The sequence below is a fragment of the Rhinopithecus bieti genome, unplaced genomic scaffold (assembly GCF_001698545.2).
Source record: "Rhinopithecus bieti isolate Rb0 unplaced genomic scaffold, ASM169854v2 scaffold_71, whole genome shotgun sequence".
Lineage (NCBI taxonomy): Eukaryota > Metazoa > Chordata > Mammalia > Primates > Cercopithecidae > Rhinopithecus > Rhinopithecus bieti.
In genome coordinates this window covers 180,665-201,444 of record NW_016803101.1, presented here as the reverse complement: position 1 = coordinate 201,444, position 20,780 = coordinate 180,665, and the positions used below count along the sequence as shown (strand labels likewise).

Below are 20,780 nucleotides of genomic sequence, written 5' to 3'. Positions count from 1 at the left end.
AAAAAAAAAAAAAAAAAAATCCAGGTGTGGTGGCTCATGCCTGTAATCCCAACACTTTGGGAGGCTAAGGAGGAGGATTGCTTGAGCCCAGGCATTCAAAACCAGCCTGGGCAACACAGAGACCTCCTCTCTACAAAAAAAAAAAAAAAAAAAAAAATTAGCCAGGCATGGTGGTGCACACATGTAGACCCCGCTACTCGGGCTGGGAGGACTGCTTGAACCCAGGAGGGTGAGGCTTCAGTGAGGTGTGATTGCACCACTGCATTGCAACCTGGATGACAAAGCAAGACCCTGTCTGAAAAAAAAAAAAAAAACTATACAAATGAAGACTGGAAGATAATTCACAAACATTTTAACAGGGTAATTTGTGGGTATGGAAATTTTAAAAATTCATTGCTACTACTTTGTATTTTCTAAATATTTTGTTATCTGTACATAAACTCTGTTTTCTCCAAGCCACCTTAGGCTTCCATATTATTCTAGGTTAATGTCTTAACAAATATTTTCTTGACTAAAGGACACACATAAAACATACTTAAGCAGAAATCTTCTACTAACCACTGTGGAGGAGCTAATAAGTTATGAGCTATAATATAAAAAAAAAAAATAGAGTAACAATGAGATACCTAATACACATCTAACAGAATGGCCAAAATCCAAAACACAACACCAAATGCTGATGTGGATGTGGAGCAACAGGAACTCTCATTCATTGCTGGTGGGAATATAAAATGGTACAACCACTTTGGAAAACAGTTTGGCAATTTCTTAAAAGCAAAACATATTCTTAAACATAAATATATGAATCAGCAATTACAGAACTTGGTCTTTACACAAGTAAGTTGAAAACTTATGTTCACACAAAACATGCACATAGGTGTTTATAGCAGTTTTATTCATAATTGCCAAAACTTGGAAGCAACCAACATGTCCTTCAGTAGGTGAATATTCAAATAAACAATGGAATATGATTTGGAACTAAAAAGAAATTACCTATTAAGCCATGCAAAAACATGGAGGAAACTTACATGCAGATTACCAAGTGAAAGAAGCCAATCTGAAAAGGTTACATACTGTATGATTTGGAAAAGGTGAAAGTATGAAGACAGTAAAAAGATAAGTGGTTGCCATGACTTGCGGAATGGATGGATGAATAGGCAGGGCAGAAAGGATTTTGAGGGCAGTGAAACTGCCTCATTCTTTATGATGTTACAGTGGCGGATACATGTCATCATAAATTTGTCCAAACCCACAGAATGCACAAAGCAATAGTGAACCCTAATGTAAACTATGGACTTTGGGTGATATGTCAATGTAGTTTCATCGATCATAAAAAATGTAACACTTTAGTGGGGGATGTTGATAATGACATAGGCTATGCAGGTGTGGGGGTAGAGGGCATATGGTATACATCTGTATCTTCTCAATTTTGCTGTGAATCTAAAACTGCTCTCAAAAAAATAAAATCTTAAAAAAAAAAAAAAAAAACCAGGCCAGGCACTGTGGCTCACGCCCATAATCATCTACAGTTTTGGGAGGCCGAGGCAGGAGGATTGCTTGAGACCAGGAGTTTGAGATCAGCCTGGGCAACATAGGGAAACCTTATCTCTACAAAAAATTAAAAAAAAAAAAAAAAAAAAAAAGCTGGGGATAGTGGTATGTGACTGTATTCCCAACTACTCCAGACGTTGAGAGGGAAGGATCACTTGAGCCTAGGAGTTTGAGGATGCAGTGAGCCGAGATCAGGCCACTGTACTCTGGCCTGGGCAACACAGCAAGACCCTGTCTCAAAAAATCATAATAAAAAAAGACCAATCCACCAAGAAGAAAAAAAAAATCCCCAAACAGCAAAGTCAAACCAGTAATTTGTCATTCAGCAGTCCTTAGAAGTGAAGTTTTCATACAAAACTTTTCCATCTATATCTAGTTGGATTTTAGACCCAGTCACAGCATAACCCTATGCATACATGGAAAACAATTACTTATTTTTTCCCCTAGGTTATAAATATGGCTAAGATACTAATATGCACATTATGTATGTATGATCTAATTTAATCCTCACAATAGCCCTCCAAGGCAAGTGTCCTTATTCACATTTCACTGGTAAGAAAATAAGTACATGAAGTTAAAGGAGTTGCCTAATAGCACTTGCGGAAAGTGACAGAGCCATGATCAGAACTCATGCTTGACTCCAAATCCTGTGCTCTCTTTTCTTATGTCATATCAAAGTTGTAACTATTAGTTTTTTCTCTGCAATTGAACATCAAGCATGTGAGTTACTTTTCCTAAATATTAAGATACATTAAATTTGCGTTTAAAGTAAAGCCTCTGGTGTCTGTCTGGCTATCAGAGCTCAACCTCACATCCCCTGCTTATCAATGAGCTCATAAGAAAGCACATCGCCGGCCGGGCGCGGTGGCTCAAGCCTGTAATCCCAGCACTTTGGGAGGCCGAGACGGGCGGATCACGAGGTCAGGAGATCGAAACCATCCTGGCTAACACAGTGAAACCCCGTCTCTACTAAAATACAAAAGCTAGCCGGGCGAGGTGGCGGCGCCTGTAGTCCCAGCTACTCGGGAGGCTGAGGCAGGAGAATGGCGTGAACCTGGGAGGCGGAGCTTGCAGTGAGCTGAGATCTGGCCACTGCACTCCAGCCTGGGTGACAGAGCGAGACTCCATCTAAAAAAAAAAAAAAAAAAAAAAAAAAAAAAAAAATCCCACTAGAACAGCCCACAGTCTAGGCAGTCTTCACAAAAGGCACCAATAGTACACACAGGTCAACTGTCAAACTCTTGTCTTTGCCTTGCTTCTTTCTAGTCGTTCTAAAGAGCATTCAGATTCCTTAAGACTTCTCTCACCTCATGTGCCAAAAACAACTCTCTTCTAAACATTGGTAACGCAGCTCAGCAGTAAACCTAGTTATCAGCTCATAAGCTAGTACATCTTGGCTTTTGCCTACCTAAGAGCCAAAGCTTCGAATGCTTATTGATTTTCATGGGAAGCAAGACCTAGATTGGATTTATGACATCCCCAAGTAAACTAGCTCTTTGATTAATGCTCTTTATTTCCCCCATATTCTTGCTAACTTCCCACTATTTACCCATCATGAGGATTTACATATAAAACATAAGAAAACAGTTCAATACCTGTTCATACCAATAAGTTGAAGGTGCATCACTAACACTGTGTATTAAGGTAGGAAATTATGTAAAAGATACGAAGGAAGAGATTGTTGCTATTTTAGAATAGATATCTCATTTAGAAAGATTTTAATTAAAATGGTTACAATGAATGTATTTGTAGTGAGTGAAAATGTCACTGCTGTTAAAGGGTTAACCTTTAAGCACTGTACAAGAAAATTCATAAAGTCAAAACAAAACACTTTCATGCGTCATACTTACGTGCTTTCTCACCCTAAAGGATTAATGAGTCTGTTGGGGTTTTTCACTTGCCACTCTCTCTCATTCATTCAATAAATATTTTTGAAAACAAATTTTTTTTTTGAGACAGAGTCTTGCTCTGTTGCCCTGGCTGGAGTGCAGTGGGGTTATCCTGGTTCACTGCAACCTCTGCCTCCCAGGTTCAAGGGATTCTCCTGCCTCAGCCTCCTGGGTAGCTGGGATTAACAGGCGCACACCACCATGCCCGGCTAATTTTTGTATTTTTAGTAGAGACGGGGTTTCACCATGTTGGCCAGGCTGGTCTTACCTTGTGATCCACCTGCCTTGGCCTCCCAAAGTGCTGGGATCACAGGCATGAGCCACTATGCCCGGCACTTTTTTATTGAGTACCTGCACCGATGAATAAGATAGTGCCGACTTCTAAGCAGTTTACAGATTAGTAGGAAAGAGTGTAAATAAGAAATTGTTACTCTAAGATTAGGTCACATCCTTTCCAGAGGTGATTTTTGGATTGAGCTTTTTAGGACCAGAAGGAGTTAAGTGCTGGGGACAAGCTGGGGAATGGCATGGCGTGGAGGGAGGTTGTTAGGAAATTTTAAGCTGGGAATACTTTCAAGCCCAAAGGCGGAAGGTGGAAGAGTTAAGTACTGGGCTGCTTTTCCTTCCAGCATCTTTTTCTAATTATAAGCCACTCCTCTGTCAGCCTTGCTGACTCCCTGCCCCACCTAGAGGCGATGTGGAATCACGAAAAGGCATGGGCAACTAGCCAGAGGGGCCAGAATGTTACTTCGGCCCCTGGACTAAAGTGTGATCTTGGGCAAGTTGCTTATCTTCTGTGAGCCTATTTTCTCATCTGTGAAGTGGGGATAGTGGCACTTTGGTTAAATGAGAGAATGTAGGCCAAGTTCCTGCCTCAACTCATTTAGATTTTCCTGCCCCCTCCCCTTTCTTCAGTTGTTTTGGAAATTATATTCTTTCTAACTTTTCCCATTGCTTCTCTGATCTCCATTTTGGTATACTTTTTCAAGCATCCCCACTAAGAAGGCTGACTATGGGGGAGGGCTGCACCAAGCATGGCTGGAAAAGATCACAGCTGGAGAAGAGCACAGAAAAGCTCTCCAAGTGGCTAGGATGTGCCCAGCTTTCCTTCCCTGTTCCCTGCTCTCCCCTCCCCCTTTCCTCTCAGATTCAGAACTGTTGCTCCCAGGGATCCTGGGCTTTTGTTCTCTGGATGCTTAAACCACCACCTGTTTTGCCTTTATTGTTTAAAGGGTATCTCCTGTTGTCTACAAGCTACCACAGGTTGAAACGGCCAAAACTTAAAGGGAGCAAGAGCTAAGTATGGTACTTCCTTTTTTAAAAAAAAACAAAAAACAAAAAAAACCCCACTAATACTAAAACATCCATGCTTTTCCATTTTCCCTTTGTTTTTTCTTTTCTGAGGTCCCCCCCAACACTAACTACCCCCTCTTTACTTGTTGGTCCTACCATTAGTACTAATGAAAAGTTGTCTGTAACATTAATTATAACTTATTTTTATGTCTGTTTTCCTTAGTTTGAAGTTCTTACAGTCTGAGGTATCCTCTAAAGCAATTTCTCAAACTGAATATGCGTAAGAATCACCTAGGGATCCTGTTAAAATGCAGATTACGATTTAGAAGGCCTGCGGAAGGGCTGAGCTTTACCTGAGCTCCCAGGTAGCCCTTGCTGCTGGGCCCTGGACCACACTTGAAGTAGCAAGGCCTTACAGTGTTTAGAACAAATAAAGTGCACACAAACACACACACAAAAATGATTGCTGGATGATGCTTTGGTCTCTCACTCTGTATCTTGGGCTTTTCTTCAATACATCTTTTTCCATATTTTCCTATGCATAATTTATAGCCAACACCTGACAACTATTCCGTTGTGTAATTACCTAGTTATGCTCTTCCGTCCCTTTTCTTAGTCACCAGTCTCACTGAGAAATGGGTCATGTCATGAGTACTCCACTTACCCCCAGCCTCTTTCTACTATCATTTACCTTGAAACATCAAGAACTGGTTAAATAATAATTTTTACCCCTTTCTTGCTCAGCAACCTATAGTAGCTTCCTACTACATACATTAAATTCAAATTCAGAATGAGAAGCTTCAAGACATATCACCAACCCTTCCTTCTCCTTTGCCAGCCAATTTCTCTTTTTGCTCCACTTGGAACTCTCCGTGTATTGCCCAGGTATAGTTTCTGGAGACTCCTTGCAGGACATTTTACTTTGGGGCGGTCTTCTTTCATTCCTATTTAAAGACATGCTGTATTGCTTTCAAAAAATTCTCAATTTTTACCAACTCAAAACAACTTTTCCTAATTCATTTCCAGTTGAGTCCCGTATTTAAAGCAGTATTATCTAGGTGCTAATATATGTCTTAATATTCTGTTTAAAAATATTTTCAGCCTCTCTAAAGGATCAAAAAATAAAATAATCTTTAAAATCCCTTGAAGAGCATTTTAAGAGAGAAAATATTTGAGATTTAGTAACACTTACACATTGTACCACCTACCAGCTCCTATTCTACTAGGGAGAAAAAATTTAGATGCAGCTAAAATTTAGTTAGGGCCCAAACCCACATCCTATCTAAAAGATTTCTGTTTTCCTGTCATTGTTTTCCACCCTTCGCATTTTGCATTCAATAGGGTTGCATTTTTCTTAATAGTTCTTGGTGCTTCAAATGTAAAAGAAATCAAATAGGGCTCTCTCATATTACAATTTCAAGGAAAAGGAGACTACGAGGCCCATTCAGCGAGGTGCAAGAGGCCTACATGCAGCACATCCTGCAACCGCCGCATGCTCCAATTTCATCTTTGGGTTTTCGTACAGCTCCTCTTTTTTGGATGATGCAAACCGCGCAAAAGCAGCCTTCAAGCCTCCCCACCCTGGAAAACGATACAAGAACATGAAGCTTTACTGCCAGTTTCTCCCTAATACGCAGCCAAAGGATAGAGGCCCGGATACCCGCCCCCAAACCGCGTCCACAACAATCATTTCCTCCCTCCCCGCCTTTTACATACAGTACACATACAAATACACACACGCAGAGAGGCCAGCAGGGGCGGGCCGGGCCCGACCACTCTGCAAACCGCAGGGGGAACTTGCGGCAGGCCGAGCTATTTTCGCCCAGTCCTTTCTTCTTCGCTTGCGTCTCCCTCTGCATCTGCATGCACTTGTTACATGAAAGCGAACTTGGGGACCTAGGGTTTTCAGAAAATCGGCTTCGGAGCCACACACCTTCGCCGGGTGCTGCATCATCCCCCCTCTCTCGGTAAGCAGGTGGTCGCGCCCCAGTGCTAGCGGGCGCCGAGCAGCAGCCGCGCGGGAGCAGCGCAGCTACGGCGGCGGCAGCGGCGGCGCGGTTGCGATTCCGGGCCGTTGAGACGTCTCTGCGGCAGCTGGTGGCGCAGGTGGCTTGCGTGGACGCGGGTAAAAGCGACCGGCCAGCAACCGCAGCGTCGGCGCCCGCGGCCCCGGCAGGTGAGCGGGCGAAGGGGACTCGCCCCGCCCCCCCCCCTCGGTGGCCTCGCTCCTGGCTGTAGCGGAGAAGTGGACGCGGCCCGCCCTGGAGCCGAGGGGGCCCAGGCTGCAGTCGCTGGGCAGCAGGTTGCGGGGGAGGCCTTGCGTGGGCGGAAGGGGCCCCCCCGCCTCTCGGAATCCCTGCTTTTTTCTCTCCCATGCACCCCCTCCCTTCTAGGGCTTGAGCCCGGTGGAAAAAGCCCGGAGAAAGATGGGGCGAGCGGACGGGAGAATTTCGGCCCGGGCAGCATCCCCCGCCTGCAGGTGGTGGCCGTCTCTCTCCGGTGGCGGCGGGAGGACCTGCGGCAGCGCGGAGGCGCGCACTGGCGGGGGAGGAGCGGGAGGCGGCCCCTCCCTCCGCTCTGCCACCCCTCCCCTTGCGGCCCCTCCCTTCGGGGTTCTTCGCTTTAACCGCCCTCGGTGCTCTCCCTCGCAGGCGCGTCGGGACGCCCCGAGGCATCATCCCCCGCCCGTGGGCGGCCCGTGTCCGCCGCCCGCATCCCCGCGCCGCCGCATCTCCTCGCCGCCTCCCGGGCTTCGGACCCCCGGCCTCGTCCCCGAAACATGACTCGCGATTTCAAACCTGGAGACCTCATCTTCGCCAAGATGAAAGGTTATCCCCATTGGCCAGCTCGAGTAAGTGATTTGTAGCCCTTGCGCTTAGCAGTGCTACCCTCTTCCCCGGAGGCCTGCTGCCCACCACCGTGTCTCTTCATTTTTTCCTCTGTCCTTTCTCTCCCTCGCTTTAGTCTCATTTGTAACCTGATTTTTCGTTTTAGTTTTTTACCCAATAATCTCCCATGTAATTATAAAAATCCAGACGTTTCTACATACCTGTGTATTTCTCTATGGTTTATTGGCCGACTTGGACAGATTTTTTTCCTAGGAAATATTTAAATACGTCGCTAGTTAATATTCCATTGTAGGTGAAATAATGAAGAATGAATTTTGTTTAAAAATTAGTGAAACATTGACATTTCCGTAATTTTAAATCAAGTACAAAATATCTGAAATTTGTGCAGATTAGACACAAACTCTTGGATGTCAGAGAAGTGCGTATGTGGTTAAATTGGATTTATGGGGTTTTTAAAAAAATACCTTGATGAGGCCTTCTGGATTTGCTTGTTTAATACAGAGATTCAGGACTGGATATTCTTGAAAGTATTACAGTAGTTTAGCACCGAGGAAGGGCCAGAAAATTCATTTCCCCTTTTATTTGAGGTGTTTATGACCTTGAAGAAGTTGTTTTAACCTTTTTGTTTCCAATAGGCAAAAAGGAGGTGTGGACCAGATTCCTGAGTTCACATCTAGTGGTACAGAGAAATGATTAAGGACCCAGGATGTTTGACATTTAGGAATTGAGACTGTTTAAAGATATACGCTCCATTTTAGAAAAGGGGTCTTTTGTTTATGGTGGTACCCAGGCTCTAAAATAGTGATAGATAGGATCTAAAATATGTTGCAATCCATTAGATTGGGTAAACTCGAGATCCTTTAAAAATATACTTACATGGTGTTCTGAAGTTGTATTTTTCCAAGCCATTTATTTTCGACTAATTTACTCTCCTTTAAAATATGTTTTTAAAAAATAATTAAATTCTATAGTTTTAGTTATGTCAGCAGGGAAGAGGAATGGGGGAAAACACCCATTAGATGACAGAGTCCTGTCTAGGAGTTGAGAGTGCCATCCAAGTGTAAACTGATCACTGTTCCTTGACTTTCTTCCATCTAGCTGCTCTACGTAGACCCCTGTTCACAAGTTTCCTTCCAAAGCTTTTTTCCTTGCCTATAAAGTCTGCTTTTTCGGTGCAGTCTTACTTGAACAATCCTTAGTCATAATCCTTGTCTATATATTTTACTTTGTAATCTATTCCTTTCGTGATAATCTTTTGTTTTAATTCCTACTCTGTGTATGCTTTGACTTCCAAGTATATTGTGAGCCTGAGGGCAACAACCTTAAATGCAATTTCTTTATACCCTCCACAGTCCGTAGTACTTATAATGCACCTATAAAACACAATTCACGTTTAAATGGAGCCTAGGGAAACTGATCAGGTTTAAGGCCCCTCTAATATACTTTTTCATGATTATCGAGGTATCCTTGTTTATTTTGAGGTGTTTGAAAATCTGAGGTTGTCTAATAAATCTGTATTCTGATTTGCATGCCACAATGCAGTTGAAAGCCAATGAAATGTTTTAAAAATCTCCCAAATCACCCTCCCCACGCTCATGTTAAGTGACTTAAGAGTGCTACTGAAAATAAAATAGGGTAGCCTTTGGAAGACCACAGTGTTTTCCTTATTTAACAAGTTCATTTGGATTGGAAGGGAAGTGCTTGTCTTTGCCCTTTTCCCCATCATTTTGTTCTGAGAAACAGCTGCATTTAGTTTTGGTGTATTCTGTGTCCAACAATTATTTCCTTTTTCTGTCTTCATTAGAAATTTGAAATCTTTGCTGTAGAGAGTTTAGAGTACTTATTTAAAATCTGAGCTGTAAAGGTGACACCTCTTGTTGCAATTTTTGCTTTAACATTTCTGTCTACATGTCCCAGACTTTAATTTTTAAGTCTTAAACATTCATGTACATAATCCTTTACCGGTAATAATCATTTAAAAAAATCAAATTTTGCCTGGCATTTGTTAAAGGCTATAGGTGCTAGGTATTTGCATGAACTCTTAAAGCTGTTTGCTAAAAGAAAGAAGCATATGAACTGGGTTAACAGAAATGATCTCTTCAGGGATTAAGCATTTTTGCAATTATCGGGACCTTCCCACAAAGTTCAGATAACAGGTGTGATCTTCATCATATCGGTGGGGAAATAGGTCCCTAGAGATACTGTGTGGTAATGATTCTATTGATGTGTGAGAGCCTTTAGACTTCCCTTACAAATAACCAGTTCAGTCATCCTCATGGTCTTTTCTGCAACACCATAATGATTACAGAGGGGATAGTAGGTCCTCTAATGGTCAGCCCCCTTCTTAGCAAAGTAAGCAGATTTTCAAAATGAAGTGTTTTTGAAATTATGAAAATTATGCCATTTAAAATAGATATGTTGTTAAATTCTTTTTATTTTTTTAAGACAGAGTCTCACTCTGTCACTCAGGCTTGCGTGCAGTGTCGTGATCTTGGCTCACTGCAACCTCTGCTGCCCAGGTTCAAGCCATTCTCCTGCCTCAGCCTCCCGAGTAGCTGAGATTACAGGCACCTGCCATCGCGCTGGGCTAATTTTTGTGTTTTTAAGGGAGATGGGGTTTCACCGTATTGCTCAGGCCGGTCTTGAATCCTGACCTCATAATCCACCAGCCTCAGCCTCCTAAAGTGCTGGGATTACAGGCGTGAGCCACCATGCCTGGCCGACATGTTGTTAAATTCTAGCTAGATAGTACTGTTTTAGTCCTGAGGTCTGCTTTTCCTTTATTGATAAGGGAAAGTAACAAGTATTATGGATATATTAGATGTGATAGCACTTGATGATTTCTGCCTTACATAATTTAAAAGGTTGAAAGAGCAGTGAAAAAGGAACAGCTAGCCTCATGTGATTCAGGCATATTAGTGAACGATCTTTTCATAAGCTTTTCAGACTTCGGGAGGTACTAATTTAAACTTTTGTCAATGTCTGCTTTTACATTATCCTGTTATTTGTATAGATTTTCTACAGAACTAACATTTAGGGTTGTCAAATAGATTCAGACTCCTTACCTGAAATGATGATATGATTAATAATTCAGATTTTGGGGATTTTAGGAAGGCAGGGAGAGTACATATACCATATATTTTGCTGCTGGTGTGGTCTGGAATAGCACATGATAATCTTAATTATCTGCAAAGAACAGTGGAAACAGTAGGTGGACAAAAGAAATGACTGATACCCTCAGTGTCAGTCCAGGTTTTGCCACCAAATGAGTTTTGACAGAAATTTTGGTTTTCAGAGTTTCTTGGGTTTCAGATTTGGGGATAGGAGATTATGGGCCTGCAGAACTGGTCCATTTTATAACAGATCCTTTTTGGATGTTTTGCTCTTGTTTATTCAGATAAATGTTGAGGTGTGTATGTTTTAAAATACTTTAATTTTTCTCACTTTTCTTTTAGGTAGATGAAGTTCCTGATGGAGCTGTAAAGCCACCCACAAACAAACTACCCATTTTCTTTTTTGGAACTCATGAGACGTAAGTCCTGTTCGCTTTAAAGGCAAATCAGAGCTCATTTAACAGGATTATTGAGCAGTAGACATTAATTCAAGGGGGAAATAGTAATGTAATAGGAAACTTTAAAAACTTTGAACTTTGGAAAGAGCCTTTAAGTCTCTATTTTTAAGGTAGTGTTTACCGATGCTGTAGGTTTATTTTTTATTGGAATTGATATTTCCTTAACCGAAAAGGAAAGTAGAAATTCTCTCAGCAATAAGAATGATTGATGGATGAAAATATATAGGGAAAGTTTTAATAAGTTATCTAATATTCCTATGCAGTAAGTGCTTTTTATAAGGACTACTTGTTACCTAATTTTTGGTTTTATGATATCAGATATACAAACTGTGTATATTGTGGGGAAGGTGAGAAGAGGAAGTCTAGATAGTTCCCTCCTTGTGTTTATGTGATTCCTGAAGCTCTGCTGCCTCTGGTGGATATTTGGGCAGCGAACTAATGTGGTGAAGCAGATTTTTCAAAAATTGCAGCTGAATGTTGAAGCATGTTACTGCCAAGTGCATGGGATCACTCTAGAGGCAACCATTAATTTCCCAAAGAATATTCCTACGTACCTTTAATTTAATGGCCTTACAAATACTATATGATCTGGTTGATTTTGGACTTGAAGTTTGGAGTCTGTCATAATTTTGGTAGTGTTGTCTACCTGGGGTGAGGAGAAACAAAATTATTGCTATTCTGATTAGAATTACGTATTCCTAAGAGTGGCTACGATGGCAATATTTGGTTTAATGTTGCTTAGCTACTGTATGAACTTTCACACAATGTCTTTAATAGCTTTATTGAGATGGAATTTACATAAAAAGAAGTTCACCTGCTTAAAGTGTGTAAGTCAATAGATTTTAGTATATTTACTATCATAACCTATTGTTGATCACTTTCCCCTCTCCAACCCTAAACGACCACTAGTCTACTGTCTGTGTAGACTTACCAGTTCTGGATATTTTAAGGGTATAGTACAATATTTCATAATTAGTTTTTAAAAAAATACAACTTTCGATCCAGAATTGATTTGGCCTTCATCATAATTAGAGTTAGATTCAAGTGTATTCTATGTATAACAATAGAATTTTTAAGAAGTGATAAATTTCTGATGCCATGGGATACTCTAAAGAAATTCTTCGGTAAATTTAATAGAGGACAAAGATATCTTTTAATGGAAAATTGTGCAGTGTATATTAGAGTAGGGCTTTTCAGAGTGTGTTGTCAGGTCTAGCACCATTAGCATCTCATGGGAACTTTAGTTAAAATGTAAGTTCTTGGCTTCGTGTGGTGGCTCACACCTGTAATCCCAACACTTTGGGAGGCCAAGGCGGGAGGATCGCTTGAGTTAGGAGTTCGGAGACCAGCCTGCAGCATGGTGAAATTGTGTCTCTACAAAAAATACAAAAATTAGCCGTTTGTGATGGCACACACATGTGGTCCCAGCTACTCCGGAGGCTGAGGTGGAACCATTACCTGAGCTGGGAAGGGAAAGCTTGCAGTGAGCCAAGATCTCACCATTGCAGACCTTGTCTCAAAAAAAAAAAAAAAGTTCTTAGGCCTTACTGTAGACCTACTGAATCAAGCTGTGAGTGTGGAGCCAAAAATCTGTTTTAACAAGCCTTCCGGATGATTCTGATTTACATTGAAGTTTGGAAATACTGTGGTAATGTGAGTGGACATTCCTTAGCATTTTTCAGTTTTATAAGCTTAGAATTTTTTAAATCTGATTTTTGTCTGAAATGGAACAGATTTTTTTTTTTTTGAGATGGTGTCTTGCTCTGTTGCCCAGGCTGGAGTGCAGTGGCGCGATCTCTGCTCACTGCAAGCTCCGCCTCCCGGGTTTATGCCATTCTCCTACCTCAGCCTCCCCAATAGCTGGGACTACAGGCACCCAGCACCACGCCCAGCTAATTTTTTGTATTTTTGGTAGAGATGGGGTTTCACCGTGTTAGCCAGGATGGTCTCGATCTCCTGACCTCATGATGAGTCCACCTCGGCCTCCGAAAGTGCTGGGATTACAGGCGTGAGCCACCATGCCCAGCCTGAAATGGAACAGATTTTATACTTCTATATATCCTTATAGTCTTACAGAACACACAGTCCCTTCTTACATTACTATTTTAAATTCAGAAGAGGAATGATTATCCCTTCCCTAGCATTTGAAAGGATTTTCACATTATAAATATATGTACCTTTTTTTTTTTTTGAGGCGGAGTCTCCTCCATTGACCAGGCTGGAATGTAGCGCCATCTCGGCTCACTGCAAGCTCCACCTCCCAGGTTCATGCCATTCTTCTGCCTCAGCCTCTTGAGTAACTAGGACTATAGGTGCCCGCCACCACGCGTGGCTAATTTTTTGTATTTTTAGTAGAGATGGGGTTTCACCGTGGTCTCGATCTCCTGACCTCATGATCTGCCCACCTCTGCCTCCCAAAGTGCTGGGATTACAGCGTGGCCTGGCCACATATATGTACGCTTTAAACCAAAGCAAACTAAACCAAGTAACTAAACTTAACTGTTGTTTAGTTAATAGGTAATTAGGTAGTTAATGAAGACAATGAATTACTAATAATTCAAGAATTTAGGATATATTCAAGGAATTCAAATGTATTTAACTTTAAAGTTAAGTTAATGATACTGAATTTTCATTTCAAAATGCACTTGGTTTTTGCCCTAATGTTCTTGTATCATTTATCTTTGGAAAAGCAGTGCTGCCCCATATGTATGTTGGTCTGGCGGTGACTTGAGATTAATTTTAGGCTGGGCGTGGTGGCTTAGGCCTGTAATGCCAGCGTTTTGAGAGGCTGAGGCGGGAGGATCACGAGGTCAGGAGTTCAAGACCAGCCTGGCCAATATTGTGAAACCCCATCTCTACTGAAAATATAAAAATTAGCTGGGCGTGGTGGTGTGTACGTATAGTCCCTGCTACTCGGGAGACTGAAGCAGGAGAATTGCTTGAACCCAGGAGGCAGAGGGTGTGGTGAGCTGAGATCATGTCATTGTACTCCAGCCTGGGCGACAGAGTGAGACTCTGTCTCTAAAAAATGAAAAGATTAATTTTGGAAACTAAGTCACTGATGATCTTTTTTCCCCTCAAAATTTGGGAGGGTAGTTGTTTGAAGTTTTTGTTTTTTTGAGACAAGGTCTCATTCTGTGGCCCAGGATGGAGCACAGTGGCGATCGTAGTTGACTGCAGCCTTTTAACTCCTGGGCCCGAGTGATGCTCCCATCTCAGCTTCCCAAATAGCTGATACTACAGTAGCTGACTAATTTTTGTGTTTATTATTATTATTATTATTGTTATTATTTAGGGATGGGGTCTTGCTACATGGCCCAGACTGGTCTCCCGTGCCTGATTTCAAGTGATCATCCTGCCTTAGCCTCCCAAAGTGCTGAGATTTCAGGCTTTTTGAGATATTGTCTCCTCTGTTGCCCAGGCTGGAGTGCGGTGGCACAATCTCGGCTCATTGTAACCTCTACCTCCCAGATAGAAGCGTTTCCCCTGCCTCAGCCTCCCAAGTAGCCGGGATTACAGGCACCCGCCACCACACCCAGCTAATTTTTGTGTTTTTAGTAGAGACAGGGTTATCACCATGTTGGCCAGGCTGGTCTCAAACTCCTGACCTCAAGTGATCCACCTGCCTTGGCCTCCCAAAGTGCTGGGATTACAGATATGAGCCACTGTGCCTGGCCTATTTGAACTTTTTAGTTTGGATTTTGCATAAGTAGTTTAGTCTGCTAGCCAGGAGTTAGGAAGATGGGATAGTAAGAACATACAAGAAGAAGGGGGTATTTGGAAAATTGTACTAATTCATAACTGATTTATAGATTAAGATTTTTTAATTGTTACTTTAGAGCAGAATTCATTTGTAACTGCATTCTTTTCCTGGCCTACAAACATCTGATTTTACTTAGGACATTCATAGTAAATGTTCAGCAATCAAGTTTTGAGTATTAGACAATGAGCCCTAACTGTGACCGTGTACTAGATATTTTAAACTTAACATATTCAAGCAGATTTTTAGTAAGTGGGAATGACGTAGACTCAATTCTTGCTGAAGCCAAGTCTTGGTATTATCCTTGATTACATATTACAGTCTTTCCCCTTCCTTTCTACATCTAGTCAGTCAGCAAATCTTCTTTTCCTTTCAAATGCATTCGAATCTGTCCACTCTTGGTCATCTTTGTATAATTCAAGTCCATGCATAATGACTCCTGTAAATAATGTCCTAAGCTGGGCACACTGGGACATGCCTGTAGTCCTAGCTACTCAGGAGGCTGAGGCAGGAGGAACCCTTGAGCCCAGGAGTTCAAATCAGGCTTGCAACATAGTAAGACCCTGTCTTGGGGAGTAAAAAATAAAAATTTTTTTTTACTTACTCACTCTATGTTGGTTTCAGTTTCCACTCTTCATATACAGTTGGCCTGCTGTATCTGTGGGTTCTATATCCAAGGAGTCAACCTGTCACAGATTGAAAATATTTGGGAGAAAAAGATGGTTATGGCTGGACTGAATATGTATAGATTTTTTTTCTTGTCATTACCTTAATGCAATGTAACAACTATATAGCATTTACATTGTATTAGGTATTGTAAGTGATCTGGAGATGATTTAAAGCAGTGGTGGAAGACATTTTTTCCATGGGGGTTTGGGGAGATGGTTTTGGGATGAAAACTGTTCCACCTCAGATCAGCAGGCATTACTTAGGTTCTTATAAGGAGCACTCATCCTAGATCCCTCTCATGTGCAGTTCACGATAGGGTTTGTGCTTCTGTGAGGATCTAATGCTGCCACTGATCTGACAGGATGCAGAGCTCAGGTGGTAATGCCTGCCTTCTGCTGTGTAGCCTGGTTCCTAACAGGCCACGGATGGGTACTGGTCCTTGGCCCGGGGTCTGGGGATCCCTGATTTAAAGTATATGGGAGGGTGTGCATTATATGTATATATGTTGTTTTATGTAAGGGACTTAAACATCCATGAATTTTGGTATCTGTAGGGGTGGGGGAAGGATAATCCACAATCTTACGGATACAGAGGTACAACTGTCTAGTCAAAGAGATCTTTATATCCCAATTAGATCATGTCATTTCACTGAAAACCTTCAGTGACTCCCTATTTTTTTTTTTTTTTTTTTTTTTTTTTGAGACGGAGTCTCGCTCTGTCGCCCAGGCTGGAGTGCAGTGGCCGGATCTCAGCTCACTGCAAGCTCCGCCTCCCGGGTTCACGCCATTCTCCTGCCTCAGCCTCCCGAGTAGCTGGGACTACAGGCGCCCGCCAGGTCGCCCGGCTAGTTTTTTGTATTTTTAGTAGAGACGGGGTTTCACCATGTTAGCCAGGATGGTCTTGATCTCCTGACCTCGTGATCCGCCCGTCTCGGCCTCCCAAAGTGCTGGGATTACAGGCTTGAGCCACCGCGCCCAGCCGTGACTCCCTATTTTAACATTAGCAATGAATGAAAACCAAAAACTACCTACAAATGCTATTTGTAAAACCCTATACGAACTAGCCCATGCTTACCTCTGCAGCCTTATTACATTTTTCACCGCTTATTTCTGTTGTACAAATAAGCCTCATCTTGTCTCAGGTCTTTTGTTTTCGCTTTGCAGGAAAGGTTATGCCATCAGATATTTGAAGTCATTTAGATCTTAGCTCACATCCTCCTCCTCGTGTTTATTTTCCCCGTTGCAGCAATGACTGAATTTTTTTTCCCCCCTTTTCTTTTTCTCACCCACACTCGAAGAGCTGGATCAGCAGGGACCTTGTCTGTCTTGTCATCATTAACTTAAGTGCCTGGCACTTAGTAGCTGTTAAATAAATATTTGGTGATTGAAAGCTTTGTGCACTAGATAAAGTCAGTTGTTGATTATGCATTTGCTGTCCATTAGCCAACGTTTATGTAGAGTTTAAGACAACTAGATCAGAAGTTTGTTTTTGAATCCGGACTGCCACTTACCTGCTATATAATCTTGGGCAAGTTACTCATATTTGTGTTTTTTTCTTTCTCGTTTGTAAAGTGGGGATAATAATATCTTGCCTCAGAATTATGGGATGCGGCTGGGCGCGGTGGCTCAAGCCTGTAATCCCAGCACTTTGGGAGGCCGAGGCGGGCGGATCACAAGGTCAGGAGATCGAGACCATCCTGGCTAACACGGTGAAAAAATACAAAAAAACTAGCCGCGTGAGGTGGCGGGCTCCTGTAGTCCCAGCTACTTGGGAGGCTGAGGCAGGAGAATGGCGTGAACCCGAGAGGCGGGGCTTGCAGTGAGCTGAGATCTGGCCACTGCACTCCAGCCTGGGTGACAGAGTGAGACTCCGTCTCAAAAAAAAAAAAAAAAAGAATTATGGGATGCTAGTAAGACATGACATGAAAAATGCTTAGAACAATGCTTGGCATGTATTGAAGACTAAATAAATAGCAGCTATTATTTATGTAAAATGTTCAGCTTTGGCAAACTTATGTTTCATTTTGGGAACAAGACTTGTGGGGATTTACCCATTTTTCCAAGACTTCTACTAGCAGTATTTATTAAATTGAAATGCTGCTCAGTTTGAGGTTTGCTGACCAATTACCTTTGCTAATTCAGGGAATATTCCTTTCTAGCTCTGTATCTTTGAAGTCTAGAAAATTTAAATAAAGATATTTTGCTGTTTTTTCCTCCTTACTGCTCTTAATTGTCTTAATGCAAAGAAGTTGGGTGCTCAGTTTTAGGAACTTTAAATATACATCACAGGTTGTTATAAAACCCATCTAATTTGTAGTGTTAGGAGTGAAGGTCAGTGCAGAGATACTGATAGTGGTCACAAGAAGAAAATAAAGTAATGAATCATAGGATAGGGTTTTTTTCTTCTACAGTAGTTATACAAGTTTCATAGCTGCATGTATTGGTGTGGGACTTGTATGATTTCTCTTAAATTTTACACCAAATAATGAGATGAACTGTTTATTCATCTCTTCTTTATTTTTTATTTTTATTTTTTGAGGCAGAGTCTCACTGTCGCCCAGGCTGGAGTGCAGTGGCAGTGGTGCGATCTCCGCTCGAAGCAAGCTCCGACTCCCAGGTTAATGCCATTCTCCTGCCTCAGCCTCCCTAGTAGCTGGGACTACAGGTGCCCGACACCATGCCCAGCTAATTTTTTTGTATTTTTAGTGGAGACAGGGTTTCCCTGTGTTAGCCAGGATGGTCTCGATCTCCTGATGTCATGATCCGCCCACCTCGGCCTCCAAAGTGCTGGGATTACAGGCGTGAGCCACCACGCCTGGCCCTATTGATCTCTTTTTACCAGCAGGTTCATGACTCATAGTGCATGCATATTCAGTTGTCTGTTGAATCATTTTTCTATTATAGAATAATAACATGCTATTATAAAATATAAAATATTTATAATAAACTTTCATATTTTGTGATTTAGTAATATAGAAATGAAGCAGCAAGTTCGAATCAATATGTTGTTAAAAATGGGATTTTTCTATTTAGCTATTACTTGGCAACAGTTACTGTTTTGAGCTTCATATATGTGGCTCTGATAGGATTTCTGTTTTATATATGTGACTCTTTTTTTTTGAGACAGTCTCTCGCTCTGTCACCCAGGCTGGAGTGCTGTGGCGTGATCTTCGCTCACTGCAACCTCCGCCTCCCAGGTTCAAGTGATTCTCCTGCCTCAGCCTCCTTGAGTAGGATTATAGGCATGCGCTACCAAGCCCAGCTAATTTTTGTATTTTCAGTAGAGACGGGTTTCACCATGTTGGCCAGGCTGGTCTCGAACTCCTGGGTTTCAGTGATCCTCCCACCTCAGCTTCCCAAAGTGTTGGGATTACAGGCATGAGCCATCATGCCTAGCCTGTGACTTGTTTCTTTTAAGAGTTCTAGCCGGGCACGGTGGCTCAAACCTGTAATCCCAGCACTTTGGGAGGCCAAGACGGGCGGATCACGAGGTCAGGAGATCGAGACCATCCTGGCTAACACAGTGAAACCCCGTCTCTACTCAAAAATACAAAAAAGTAGCTGGGCGATGTGGTGGGCGTCTGTAGTCCCAGCTCCTCGGGAGGCTGAGGCAGGACAATGGCGTAAACCCGGGAGGCGGAGCTTGCTGTGAGCTGAGATCCGGCCACTGCACTCCAGCCTGGGCAACAACGATACTCTGTCTCAAAAAATAAGGGTTCTAGTTGTGTAACAGCTGAATTTTTGTGTGTGTGCTTGTGGGTATACATATTATTCACAAAAAATGAATTAACAGAAATAACTGCTTTTCTTTGTTTATAAATCATTAGGAAAATAGGGATGCACATGTACACACTTAGGGCTTCAAAGTGTGTGCCATGTAAGAAACACATTGTAGGATTTGAGTTGCCACAGTATTATAAAACTAGTGTTGAATTCAGTTAATAATTTGCAGTTTTCTTAGGATGTTTTACATTAGTCTTGACTCTTATAAGCTTTGACATTGGTATTTGAGGTCTGAGTTCGTACATATAGAGAAATAGCATGAATATTTTATTCGGAGATGTTTCAAAGACTGTATTACAGTGGTTAAAGGAAAGTCCAAAACCTCTTTAAGGAACACTGCAAGTTAAGACTCTGCTGTTTTAATAGGTAGATGACCTTGCCTCAGTCAGTGTTTTTGAATTTTAGTTTTCTAATATTTAAAATGAGGTTTTTAGTGATCCCTCAGTTTCCTTTCAGCTCTGAAATTTGGTAGGTAAGTTACCTTGAATGTGTATCTTGTTAAAATTTTAAAACAGTATAAAAGGAAACAAATCATTTTATGCCTATTTTAGAAATAACCCCTAAACCTGGTAATATTTTGGTGTATTTTTTTCAAACTTGTCTATGCATTTTTTAAAGGAGTTTCTGTCGTGTATAGTTATGCCCCGCTTTTGTGTGCATGTGCGTATTAAGCATTTGGTATGTTATTTTAAAATGAAATGCCTTGAAGAATGAATCAGTCAGACCTACTGTTAACATTTTGATATATTTTCTTTCAGACTGACTGTTACAATTTTTTGGTATTTGCTATTATGTATAATTATATCCTGCTTTTACTTAGCATATTAAGGATTTTTTTACATGTAATTTTAAAGTGGAATGCTTTGAAGAATGCATCAAAACCACAGCTGCATAAGGTTGTACCCTTGGGAAGTAGTACAGTGATGTCTTGAAAAACTAATGTGGTCCCTGTTCACCAAACCCGTAGGACTGCGTGCCCAAGGAAGATTTTTTTTTTCATCTTCTGTCATTTTTGAGTCTCATTAAGAGCTTATGAGTCTTGAGCATATCTTTGACCTACTTACTCTTTGTGTTTTTGTTTTTTGTTTTGTTTTTTGAAATGGAGCATCACTCTGTCACCCGGGCTGGAATGCAGTGGCACAATCTTGGCTCACTGCAACCTCCGCCTCCCGAGTTCAGGCGATTCTCCTACCTCAGCCTTCCTAGTGGCTGGGATTACAGGTGCCCACCACCATGCCTGGCTAACTTTTATATATTTAGTAGAGATGGGGTTTTGCCATGTTGGCCAGGCTGGTCTCGAACTCCTGACCTCAGGTGATAAGCCCGCCTTGGCCTCCCAAAGTGCTGGGGCTGGGATTACAGATGTGAGCCACCATTCCTGGCTTGACCCACTTATTCTTTTTTTTTTTTTTTTTT

General features: G+C 41.8%; 1 protein-coding gene across 1 annotated transcript in view; it reads left to right on the top strand.

Moving 5' to 3' along the window:
* Positions 1 to 6,725: 6,725 nt before the first annotated feature.
* Positions 6,726 to 20,780, top strand: part of PSIP1 (PC4 and SRSF1 interacting protein 1) — a 52,862-nt gene continuing 38,807 nt past the window's right edge. Inside the window, 3 exon segments of the mRNA XM_017890980.1 lie at positions 6,726 to 6,909; positions 7,385 to 7,584; positions 11,038 to 11,114. Coding sequence (XP_017746469.1) covers positions 7,513 to 7,584; positions 11,038 to 11,114 — 149 coding nt within the window. The 5' untranslated portion in view covers positions 6,726 to 6,909; positions 7,385 to 7,512.